Source organism: Megalopta genalis, chromosome 4, assembly GCF_051020955.1.
Source record: "Megalopta genalis isolate 19385.01 chromosome 4, iyMegGena1_principal, whole genome shotgun sequence".
Classification (NCBI taxonomy): domain Eukaryota; kingdom Metazoa; phylum Arthropoda; class Insecta; order Hymenoptera; family Halictidae; genus Megalopta; species Megalopta genalis.
Genome location: NC_135016.1, coordinates 4,394,189 through 4,407,524, shown reverse-complemented (window position 1 = coordinate 4,407,524; position 13,336 = coordinate 4,394,189). Strand labels below are relative to the sequence as shown.

The following is a 13,336-nucleotide window of genomic DNA, read 5'->3' as shown; positions in this document are numbered from 1 at the left end:
GCATTCGCTTCAGAAATACGATTAGAAAACTGATAATTAGACCGCGGTTATGGCAAAATAAAAATGGCAGAAATAATATTGTGCAGAATAAAAATTGTCTGCATCGATTGCAAGGAATAGAAATCAAGTATGTAGCGAGTTGATTGTTGTTCTAATCAGATCTGAATAGATTAAAAATAATACATTGTCGTTTTAAATTGCTTCGAATCTTTACGCTATTTTAAATTGAAACTGCCCTATTTTCCTATAAGTGCATCAAATCCGCGGTCTATTTATAACTAAGGCAAGAATCACACGAGCATCGAGAAAACGGACGTCGATCGTTTTTCTTTGTTTTTCTTGTTTTCCATTAGCAAAAGAAGGAGAGCCGACTCGACGCTCGCGTGACTCCGGCTTAAGAGAACTGCACAGACATTTGGGGACTTACCGATAAGGGAAGGCAGGTATAGCTCCCCCACCAGTCGAGTAGGCCCTGACCCAACCCTTTGAGGTCCCCAAACAACGGGACCAGCTCAACCGTGGTGGGAACGCGTTGAAACTAACAAGTGATCCGAAAAGGGTTCCATTCCAGCGATTCGGGTCTAGAGGGGGACGATTTTCGAGGACGCAAGCAAAATTCTCGTGCACAGGGGTTAGTCTTTGGCTACGTGTTGTGTAGTGAGATTGTCGAGTAGTATCCCTTTCTAGTTTAACATTAGATTTACAGAGCTCCAAAAGCACCAGCTATTTTCTATTAATTTGTAAAAGTGACAATAAGACATTTATTCTGATTTTCAACGAATATTATTGCAACTCATAAATGTATCTTTAGAATCTGAATAATCGTCGATTAAAAAATGAGTGACCGGACATTTTGACGGGTTGCGTAACCTAGTGTTAAAGTTACCAGTTCCATATTATACAGTTCTACAAACTTCAGAGAGATTCAATTACATTATGGCTACGAGTTATAAAATATATAATAAAAATGTGTAACAAAAACTTTATAAAATCTATATGAATGGTATGCTTTCACCGTTATGTTGCAATAACACTAGTCTCATACGCAGACACTTACATTTAGCGGATTGAATTGTATACCGTCGAATAGGCCACACATGGCCTTTATGGCAGTTTGATTTTTCGCATTCTAATCGTCCGTAGATAGGACTTATTAAACCGCCCGATCAACGCTGAATTTATTGCAGCCATACGGCAAATAAATATCTATTCCGATCTACAAACAGCCGGTAATCCACGGGATGAACTGGATTGCACGCCCCGAAGGCTTGTAAATCAGTTGCGATAGCGTTCGACGACAATCGTAACACGCAGGGATTGCTAAACAGTGGTAATCGTAATCCTATTTGAATAATCGTGGTTATCACACTCGCGGCGCCAATTTCATTTTCGTCGGTGAACCCACCTGTTCGAATGCCGGCGAAAAGCGATGGAGATCGATTTAAACCGCCCACGTTGCCCTTCATTAATACGTTATCGAGCGCGAATTCATTTCGATTCATTTCAAGTGCAATTTTTCCGCGTGATCACGAAGCAGCATCGTATCGGCTGGGCGTTAACTAAGATCGAAGAGCCTCGATTACGCGAAATCTCGTTAAGACCACCGGACGAGAGCATATGTTCGTTTCGACCGCGCGAGGGGAATAGTTATCTGAGTGACATTTAATTTAATTTTTGGTTACGCGAGAATATCGTACGACGAGACTGTTTGCCGAAGCTTTTCCCGTTCTATATTGACACGCACATTAACAACAGGCCGGACGCATGACGGAAAACGACGTCGCCGATGGAATCGCAGGCCACGCGTCATACCTTTATCGAAAAATCCAATTTGTCCGATGAACGAATGGGACACGGAGGGATGGAAGGGGGGGGGGAGAAGCGTAAAACGCTCGACTATATACTAAACGAGAAACAGAGAAACTATACACCGCGGTCGCTCGTGAAAAATTCCATCTCGAATGTCCGCCCACGCTCGAAAATTGCATCGTTCCTTAAAAAACGTCGAGGTACGCAGGGTGTCCAGAAAGGATAGAGGCCGAACATGTTCTATGTGTTATCGGGGTCAAATAGATGAAAAATGTTCAGATAAACCTGTGTCCGGAAATGCTTCATTGAAAAGATATCGTCGTTCAAAATTTATGTAAGCGTTGCTTTATAAAAATGCTGGTTTATAAAAATACGATAGAAACAGAAGATCGATTTTGCGAATGTGCCCAAAAAAAAATGCATACACTGTTATTTCCAACACGGATGGAATATTTGCAAGAGTTCGATAATCGCTATTTCGTCGAATGAAAGTCTGCATTCTTGCGGCGAGAAGTGTTTTCGTACATTGTTCATAACTTCTCTTTAATACACAGTATAAGTTTGATTCCAAGCTTTGTAGACACCCTGTATATGTATATATCGTCGGTGTTCCATCCGCAAACGCACAAGCAGGATCGTTATCGAGAACATTTAATACACTCGACAAATTGTTTTAGCACGGCCTGTTGACTGAACCCCATATTTTCTGACGCAGATCGTTGCCATTTTTGTGATCATTATACGCAAATAGATGGTCGGCATCGATGAGCCGCCGATAAACATGTTACACATTGGAATATCGATTCCAATATTGCATTTCACGTTCAGCTATTTTATGCCGCAATCACTGAAACCGGCGATTCTGCAAACATCATTATTACTGTTGCGATGCTAATTGCGTGTGAGCCACTCGGAGCGTGCGATGGTGGCGTCATAGTCAGCGGGGAAATAACAACAACTCATAGATTCTTCGAATGGTGAAGTTAGCACTGCTCCGTCCTTCGCTTCGCAGAAATGAACAATGCACTGCGGTTGCAAATCTTCTCCGGAACTCTCCCATGCATTCGTCGTAGAAGTCAGGAAACAAGAAAACAAATTCGAAGTTAAATTAATATTTCATTTGCAGACAATAATTAGATTCTTTATTTAATTAAAAAATCATTTAATTAGAAAACATCAAGATTCGTCTCGCTTGCTCAAAGATCCGGACGGTAATTTGAAAAACTGTATTACAACTACATTGTATTTCAATTACATGATATTTTAATGAAGTTCTATTCCAATTACAATTATATTGCATTTCAATTACATTGTAATGCAATTACGTAAATGAATTACAATGTGATTGAATTGATGCGACTCCGGTTGGTATGATAGTCTCCGAAAGATGGAAGGTCGGATTAAAGGATAGCTCGCCGAAGAGCCAATAAGATTAGGGGATCGACGACAGTGGATCGAGAATCTTTTATTATTAATATAGTTGTCTTTCTCTCCGGACAGTGCTCGGACCGTGTCGTTGGTCGACTCGTTTCGCGGTTTCATCGTTATGTCCATCACGATCTCCGGTGGACACGTGCCCGGAAGAAGGGATTACTCGCGACCGGGCAACAACGTGGTCGTTATCGGGCAATCCTAAAGTTTCGCGGAGTCGTTTTCTCTCCCCCGCGGTTTAACGATCTTAAGATTGCCGGACGGCATCGCTCGGATATCTGTTTCGAGTTGCGCGCGTGGATGTCCCGTTCGACCTACATGCGCTGATGCAGCGGCAACCGAAGGAATAGGTGGGCGGGACGCGCTTTATTTTAAATATAAAGTGGATCGAGGGGGAAACCGCGGTGATTTCGCCCTCGGAAATTACACGGGCCGAGCATTCGGGGATAAATAGCAAATCGATCGAGACATTAGCGGGCCACGATTCGAGCCGGATCGATTTTCTTCGCTCGTTTCGTACCATCTTCGATTTGTATGCGATGCAAGCGTTCCTTACACTAGAAATTCTGTACCGAATGTTATTCTAATATGCTTGTGATAGATTCTGGATATTCGCAAGGAAATCGTCTCAGGTGTAACTCTGACTTCTTGATCACCCTTTGCAGTATGATACAATGAGCGCGCAAAGGATTAATAGTTATTGAGATATTCAACGTCAAAGTGTTCTTTGCCTTGGAAATATACATGTAGCAGTATCTGAAGTATTCTGAAAGCAGTGTCCTAAACTCCAGTATCTGTAGAATATTAGAAATATAATTGCTAAGATATATGTATTCCCAATGGTCCTGTTAAAGCGAAGGGCCCCTAAGGTATCGAGAATGGGAAGGATCCTAACCAAAACTCTTTAAAGATTTATTAGGAACGCGAAGGGCTTATAATTTGAAGAGAGTGCCAAGACCGGTATACCCAAGGAATGATTACAAATGCGACTGCAAAGAGCCGATACTTTCGGAAGAATTCCGCAGACTGCAACGGGAACATATCTGACATATCCAGCGGCTGCAAACGCGCACCGACGCTAGAGACGTCTTCAAGGAAGTTCTCGTTTTCGCCGGCGAATTCTTTCAAAGAAGAGACTCTTGATCGCCTCTCTTTGCGTTCCGCGATCGTGACACTGATCCGACTAGCACGCCCGTCGACGGGTCCTGGCGGAGATGAAAGCGGAGCGTTCGCTGGCAAACGTTTTTTATCCATTTGTCGTTTGATCGTTAAAAGGATCGGTTTGCGAGCGACCAGGAGGATCCTTTGCGGCCGTAATATTCGTTTTTATGTTCCCGGGACGTTTTGTAAGCACGTTTCATTAAATTCGACGGCGGGGCTGCGTCTCGAACCAATCTGATTACACGTCCTCCGCGGTTTATTGTCCGCTCGGGAAAGAAAGCTCGAGCCGCGGATACGTTTCAGCGGCACGATTCGAGCGTCATTTCATTCGCGAACCTCGCGGTGCCGTTAAGTAGATTGGATGGCTCGCTCGTTCTTACCTTTACTTTTTCGCCAGGGAACCACCGCGAATACGACCGCATGCGGATACGCCGGAAGTGCAACGCGCAAGATTCGCCTAATCATCGCGCACACGTTTATCGAGCGAATCCTCAGCGACGATTCATTTTCCCGGCGATATTACATCGTCCATTCGTTGTTTACGTCTCGGTGGTTTTAATAAGCAAACACTTAACCACCAGCGATTTATGAGAATCCCCAAGCGAGATGCGTATGCCAGCGCTGGCAACCCCTCGCCCACCTTCGGGCATCCGATTTGATGAAAAACTCTCGAAAGCGGCAGCTCCCGATCTGTAAATCGAACATAATTACATGTTCATGATTACAAATTCGCTTTCGCTTCTTTGTACCATTGGCATCCGCCCTTTGACATCCGGATACCTCAAATAATTATAGAATAGTCGTTGATATTTGGGAGTGGGTCAGAATCGTAGTGGCGTTAAGTCACATTTTCGAGAATGTTGACTTATCTCTGAAAATAATAACAATGACAATAATATTTATTTGATAAAGGAGAGAATGCACTTGTGTTACAACAATATGACAATATGTCGCACGAGCGGCATATTAAAAAGAAGTGATATCTGTTCTAGACGCCAACATTTCCTTTTTTCTTAATAAATAAATAAATAGTATTAACAAGCAGAAAGTAATAAATAAATCCTTTTTTCTTGTCAATAATGAACAGATGCGTCGTCGTGGCCCTCTACCACGAGAGATCTCGTGTTTGATAGTGAACCTGAATCTAAATTATCTGAACAATAAATTCGGACGGTAAACGGTACACGTTTTAATAAACTATAACACTCGTTCTTTCTCAGAATCGGTTAAATATGGTTCACTATGATTCTAACTCACTGATATGTGTGTACCGAATTTTCGGCGACGATCATAATTGGCGGGCCGGTGACGTTGGCATGTACCGATCTCGTGCGTCGAACGATCAAGTCGAATCGCGACATACGCGGGAAGGATCGAGGATACGAAGATCCACGGGTAGACAGAGGCAGAGGCCGGGCTGGTGGGGTTGGACCTCGTGGATTGGCTGCGCGATAGAACGGGCTGCAACCGAGGGGATGCGTCGGAGGGTGCGTTCTCAGGTATATATACTCCTGTCGGTGGCACAAGCGGCCGATCCGAACTTCAAATCGTGCTTCAGGATAGAGGAAAGGTTTTTCGACGCAGAACCGGAAATATATATATTTATACATATATCGTCGCATCACGAACCCTGATCACGAATCAGCCCATCGACCGGTGAGTTGCTCCGAAACAAAAACCACTTCGGGCGATTCCCGCGATTTCGTCTTTCGTGTACCGAGGAATTGTGCTGTGGGACTGTTCTCGTTGTGATATCTGTGTTTGCACCTGGTTTCACAAACGATTTAAATGACGTACAGAAGTGCAGGCTCGTTCACCGGTCTTCTGGTCGATCGATGCAACCGCGATGCAGAGGAAAGAAGTATTGTCCTTTTTCGATGGCACCTTTCGTTCTCTTGGAATATTGACGAACGTATCCGCGAGGTGGTAACACTGGAGCAGAATGAGTTAATCGTTTTCATCACAGTTTTCCAACGGTTCGTAAGCTGCAGTGATCTGTTCCGATCTCTTCTAGCACATGTGACTGTAACAACCGCGAGGCTCGGGTCCATTTGGAGCCGGAGTTCAAAATATTGTTGCTTGACGATCTAGTTTCTGACAGTTCATTTAGATTTTTGTATGTTTCATTCAGGTCTGTAGAAACAGTGTAACCTCTTGGCGAACTTTGATGAATTTTGACGAATCTGAATCGAGATGGAGATTCTTGTAATAGACTGTTCGGTACGAATATTTTTCCGTTCCTTTAACACGGAATAAAATTCTATTCTTTTCTCATCGACATCTAACACCAAACTTGGCGAGCACTTAAAGCGATTGACATAATCATTGACATCATTATATGTCATAGAATGTAATCTACAAAAGAAAGAAATTACCATGGAAGTGTTAATAGCCTGATCATTCGCGACACGGATTTCGTGCAAATATCCTTAACAATCGAAAACTTTACACGTTTCCTGAAAGCTAAGATCGCAGAACATGGTGCTTTTATTTATTCCCACGTCCAGAAAGCTTGCGGAGAGCAGTAAACGCGCGTAAAAAGGGAGAACTCTAATTTCTACAGCTCCACGAATCCGTTTTATCCGATTGCATTTCGCGGTTGCTTTGTGTAAACGCCGTTCGATCTTTTAAAGAAACATCCGCGAAGAAATAATCTGTATCAGTCGAGACTATGGTTCGATGCGTCCTCTGCGAAGATTAGAATACTCTCGTCGTATTGTTCTCGCCCGAATCGTCGTTAGCATTGCGAACACCAACGATTTATATTTTCGATAAATCGTCGCGACCAACGGGTTAACTACCACTGACATTTACGAGGAAAGAGCTGCGGATCCCCAAGGAGGCAGAACACGTTCGGCGCGGCGTGTCCTGCGGAAATATTCGTCCTCTTCTTCGGCCAGCTTTGTCCCCGGATTATCGAGCTTGCGCGAGTGCCTTTTATGCGGCAGTTTTCACCTAACGATGTGTATTCTTTTAGTCCACTGGTCGCTATAAAACGGCAGAACGGTCGATTCGGTATGTTTCCCGGCTTTATGAAAACCGGCCGTGGAACGAGATAATCCGGCGTCGGGATGCAGGGATATCGTCTCGCGAACGACCCATAAAGACGCTAAATCGGGACGTGCTTCATAAAATTTGGTCATTGGACGGGCTTCTTAAAGAAGGAACGATTAACAGTTAGTTTTCGATTCCAGCAATTTCCTATTTTCTCGTTCGCTTAATCCGAGGATAGAAATGAAGTCTATTTCGCCTAAATTTTAACTTTTTAGCCTACAGTTTAAACCGTTAGCTGTTTAAAGATTTGAGGCTTTCGCGTCGTCGTACAGTTCTTACTATTGAGAGTTTCGGCTCTACACTGTGTCCTTTTGGAAGAATTGTCGTCAGGTTTGCAGCTGACTTCATCACAGGATTAAAGACAAGAGGATATTGAATAGCATATTGTGTCCTGTTGTCTTTTGGCGTTCTGCAACAGCTGAACATAAATTCTGCTGTAGCAGATCACCAACAGCCAACAAGTCAAAATATCCTCTTCAACTTCAGTCGTAGCTAGAACAAGAGCACGCTTTCCCAAGAAATTCAGGGAAACGTTGGAGATGATGAGAACATCCCAACAACATCGATAGGGATACAGGCTACCATCTGTATTGCACGGTCGCCTTGAAAGCTCGAAAAGCATCCATCCCGCTAGAATTAATCCAAGGTTGGCCAAATCCTCGTCTTTGACGAATCCAGTTTTTCGGAGGTCGTCGATCGGTTTACAACGGGATTCATTCGCAACGTCGGCCGGAGATTTTATAAGCGAATCGCGTTCGAGTATCTCGATTCATGATCGCTGGCTATCGATACCGAACTCGCAACGTATCGTGTCCTCTGCTAAGCGAGTTTCATCATCGGCGAAGTTGTAGTGCAGGATGCAACAGGTAACTCGATTTCCAGTTCGGTTTCCGGTCAACTTCGACTGGTCGGTTATCACCGGTTATTCCCGGCCCTTTTCTGGCCGGTGCAACGCTCCTATCGGGTGCAATTGTGCGACTGTTGCCGATAGGAGGTCTGCGAATCGCGGTACACGAACGGCAACGACGATCGCGTAGCCCCGAGCCCCGGGAATGAATATTCGCCTATTGTCCTCGGTGCTTCGTGTCGATCTCGCGTTGCGATTGTATTTTACAGCGGAGAAGCATCCCGATGCGAAGAATGCAATCGTGCCGGAACACGATCTATCTGTTGGTCGTCCTCGTCGTTCTGGGGACAGCGATGGTTCACTGTGAACCGGAACCGACGCGAAGAGTCGACTTCAGGAACTGGGACGCCCTGCAGAAGTACCTGGACTATTACTCGATAAACGGGAAACCCAGGTAACGATGCAATACCTGGAAATTTCGAAGCAAATTCCGGGCCAAAATACCCTTCGGTTTTCACTCGTCTACCCATCCGCCGATACCTGCCAGCAACTCGACGCATATTTTGTGAAAATTGTACCTGCATCTGCGTTTTCTGCTCGGTGCATTAGACTTTCTGCAATAGGCCATCTTGCAGTCTCCTCGGATCATTCAATGCATACATGTTCTTTCAATGTTCCTTGCTTTTCTTCTACCTTCACTGATGCCTATTTTCTGGTCTTGGTCACTCCGTTCTCGTACGAATACAACTGTTTACTCCCGTATCATCTACTCAGCTCATTCAACTTTCTACAATAGTTGCAAGTAGTTCATTCAACACATTCATCTTCCTCCACTGGAATGTCCTCCTTCCTTCTAGTTGCTTACGCCACCATTTTCTTATGCCGGGCTCTCTGCATTTGCTATCGTCTATTCATGCAGCCACACTCTCTAGCAAGTGCATTCAACTTTATGCAACAGTGTACCTCTCTCCCTCTCCCATTCGACTCGCACGCTCTCCTCCACTTACTAGTACATCGTGTTCTCTTCAGTTGCATACACATCTGCCTACCGAGGTGTCCGCTGTTTACTCGAACGTTCATCTTTCTCAAGTAACACGGTTTTCTGTGGTTTCCTTCTCACTTATTCTTTCATTTGTTCGAACATTTAGCCCTATTTACTTATACATCCCACCGGCTAGTCACGATTTTACTCACAACCTTTCGGTCTACTCGCGTGTCCTTCAGCTGCTTCTAGCGCTACTTTCGATTCTATCGAAATCAGTCCTCTACTTTGCTACACAAATTTCCCAAAATTCTGTGGATCTGTGGATCTCCGCCTCTGGCAAGATATATTCGATCAGACCTGCCACTGTATCTGTTCACATGTAGATTCGGAGAATTCGTTGCATTCCTGACATTATAAAAATATTTCTACGACAAACAATTCCTGACAATATTAAAGTGTATCTACGAGAAGTTTGAACATGCGCTTCTTTATCCAAGCTCATATTATTAGGTCGAATCATAAATAACTTCCGATGCAGCTAGGCACAATCTTTTGTTCGTATCTATCTGCTATGAGCCACCGGGACAAACAAGCTCTGGCTTTCACTAAATAGATAAAGATTCCAAATAAATAAAATAAGAAGACGAAAAAGTAAATAATAAGAAACAAAATAAATGTCTAATCAGAAAACTGAATTATTTACGACTCGACCTAATCTAATAGAAATCGTACGAATTTGGAATAAATCTAATTTTATCGGTGTTAAAAGTTTATGATATTACGAGAAACTATAATGTTACATTCGGTAGAATCTATGGAATCGTTCGCAAACTATTCCACTCGAAGTGGAAGGAATTCTTAAATTGAAAAATTCGACATTCCATATAAATAGAACCAAAGGGGACCATAGGATTTGCGTTTAGCAGAGAAATTCCTTGAATGGTGACATTCGCGATCTCGATCGAATGTTTCCTGCCAGTGGTTTTAGAACGAGCGACGCGATCGAGCTAGATGTAGACCAGTCACTATCGCTGAATGACGTTTCGTAACGTGCGTGTAATGAAACTGGTTAGGTACGGCAAAAGGGGAGAGATTCCATCCGCCATCTCGCCGATGGGTCGGAACTGGGACACAATGAAGTCGATGCTGGACGTCTCTCAGGAGCAGCAACATCAGCCGCCGAGATTTGACCAAGGGAGGCTGGCCAGCCGTCAGTTTCTCCGCGAGCTCGAAAGCTCCAGCGACGGGAAGCACCCTTCGAGGCCGTACCACATGCTGGACATAGTCGAGAATTACTACGACGTTGTGCAATAAAACGTTTCGATGTGTTCTCCTTTCCTTTCCGCGACCATCTCTCTTCGCACTTTCCCCCGTGGTAATTCAAGAAGATAGTCAGCAACGATATCAGAGTGTTATCTGCGCGTAATAAAATCAGTTGATCTGATACAGCCAATTGCAATCTTTGATCACAAGGCGACTCGCGAGGCGACACAGTTGTTTCTTTGGATATTCAGATTCGCGCCGGTATGTCTAAAAAATTCGGTTGAATGACACTCAACGATTTAAAAAAGCCCTGGCATTGTAGCATCTTTGACCTTGCCGCATCGCATCCACGCGATTGCGATCTGAGAACACGGTGCTATAGTAGTCAAGTGTTTCGTGGTATTTGTGGAGACAGACTTCTCGGGCGACCACGAGAGAGATTGCTCTGCGGAACAGAAGTTAATTGGAGGACAAAGTCGAACAGCGTTCAGGCTGCGATATGCTCGAATCTCTCTTCGGAATCGGCTGAGAGAGTTCGTCAGGTCGCGTGAGGATGTCGAAGGTCGGCGTTACAATTGGAAATAAAATAATGCTCCAGGCGATTTCGTGTTGTACAGTTTATTGCTGCGCAATCTGAATAATCGGTTCAAGACCCGTTTGCATTGTCCGCATACATTGCAAGTCATACAGAGAAATGGGGCGGGGTTATCGCGAAAACACTTGTACAAAAATAGTCGAGAAATAAAAGTAGCAACTGCTATATAGTTAACGGCTACACATTTCATAATCAGCAGCCGTTGGTTTACACGATTTTACGTTGATAGGGCGGTCGCACACGCATAACGCAGGATTGAAAACCAGGTATTCTAGACAGCACGAGGTCGTTCCATCGGGGTTGTAGTACATCTTGCAGTTCGTTTCATGAGGCGACCTACTGTCCGATGGACATTTTCCAGGATTGGGCCTGGGTTGTGTGGGTGTGGGCGTGGGTATTGTGGGCGTAGGTGTGGGTATCGTGGGTGTGGGTATTGTGGGCGTGGGTGTGGGTATTGTGGGCGTAGGAGTGGGTATCGTGGGTGTGGGTGTGGGTTTTGTGGGTGTGGGTGTGGGTATCGTGGGTGTGGGTGTGGATATCGTGGGTGTGGGTGTGGGTATCGTGGGTGTGGGTGTGGGTATCGTGGGTGTGGGTGTGGGTATCGTGGGTGTGGGTGTGGGTATTGTGGGTATTGTGCCTGGATCACCACCACCACAATTGGTAACGTTCCACGGCCAATCGCAGACCTGCAGCTCCTGATTGTAGCATAATTCAAACGGAGGATCCCAGTTTTCCGGACACTTCATCAAGTACTTCTTTCCAAGAAAGCATTTGTAAAACCAGTGGGGATTCGTCTCGTGTGGAATGTGAGTCGTTTCCAATTTGTTCCACTCTATCGGGCACTCCCTCAAAATCTCCTTCACTTCAGAGAGGGCGATCACTGTCGCAACGACCACTAAAATGCACGTGCCTGAAACGTAAGAAATGTAGGATCAACATTTAGAAAATGTGCCTGAGCGTGCGTTCTTCCAAAATACCCTAAATGCGTCTAAATCCCGCGCATTCTGCGATATTCCACATTATGGGGTAGTGGAGCTGGTCACTATATCGAAGTGACCTATTGCTGTGCTTTTGGCTTGTTTTCGGGCCTCGTTCACTTCATATTTATCGAATAAGATATATTAAATTTTTGTATTGAAAAATGAAGAAAATAGCAGAATGAAAAGTTTGATATGACTTATTCGATAAATATGAAGTTAATTATGACCGAAAACAAACACAGCAATTGATCGCAGTAACCGGCTCCACTGACCTAATATAATAAATCGTTGCGTACCGAATGAGTCGACGTTAAGCGTTTATTAAAAATCGGACGAATACTAGGTTGAATTTCGGAACGATCCCGTGCACATTATGTCCTACAGACTCGGTGGTTCGATGAAGTCGAACAGATGAATGGAAAATGCTTGTAGTGACGACTCTGATTACACTGCGAATATTACACTCACGTTTCATTGCGAACGACGAGAGAGCTTCGATGAGTTTCGAGAAATGATGTACGCAAGTAGTACTTGCTCGGCGAACGAATAAAGTTCGCTTACATCTGAACCACTTTTATATGCGTCAACAGATCTTATCAGCCCTATTTCTTGACCACTAAGATTCGACCGCGATAACGCGTTTTTAGGACGACAATTGGGCCAACCGCATCATATTCGGATAATTCTTTTACCTTGTAAACTATTGGAAAACAGATTCCGTTATCGGTTTCGGAATGTGGGTCAACGTTTTGTTTTCAATCGATTATAACGATGATGTAGAAATTTCTGTTGGTTTTTAGACGAAGGATGAAATTTTGTACAGGCCTCCGTTCGTTTTCGATACAGTACGGTCTATCCAGTGAACGAACGCAGAAGCTGCACGTTCGATGAAGTGATCATTCAAGGATCGTTATTTGATTCCCTGTATGATCTTACGAGTTCAGACGTTCCTGAACAGAAATCTAGAATTTCTTGACAGTTGTGGCTTCTTCTGAAAGTATTATTCTATAAGATTCCGTGAAAAGTACGTGAAACGACCAATGAATGAACAATAATTTTAGATGAATCGACATTGAATGATGCTCAAATACAACTGTGACTGATTTGACGTAGCAATCTTTAAAATGTTAATCAATCCGAATGAAGCGTGAAACAAATTACACGCCAAAGAAAATGACTTCTGCAAGAGATCTGTAAGTATATAATAGTAT

General features: G+C 44.0%; 2 protein-coding genes across 2 annotated transcripts; one reads left to right on the top strand and one right to left on the bottom strand.

Annotated features, from left to right (window-relative positions):
* Positions 1-5,915: 5,915 nt before the first annotated feature.
* Positions 5,916-11,152, top strand: NPF (neuropeptide F). Its single transcript, XM_033475654.2, has 3 exons — positions 5,916-6,057; positions 8,572-8,756; positions 10,361-11,152. The coding sequence occupies exons 2-3, from the start codon at positions 8,587-8,589 to the stop codon at positions 10,599-10,601; spliced, it is 411 nt and encodes a 136-aa protein (XP_033331545.1). The 5' UTR covers positions 5,916-6,057; positions 8,572-8,586; the 3' UTR covers positions 10,602-11,152.
* LOC117223386 (uncharacterized) lies at positions 11,153-12,702 on the bottom strand. Its single transcript, XM_076521159.1, has 2 exons — positions 12,594-12,702; positions 11,153-12,055 (listed from the first exon to the last, which is right to left on the bottom strand). The coding sequence occupies exons 1-2, from the start codon at positions 12,598-12,600 to the stop codon at positions 11,316-11,318; spliced, it is 747 nt and encodes a 248-aa protein (XP_076377274.1). The 5' UTR covers positions 12,601-12,702; the 3' UTR covers positions 11,153-11,315.
* Between the last annotated feature and the right edge of the window lie 634 nt (positions 12,703-13,336).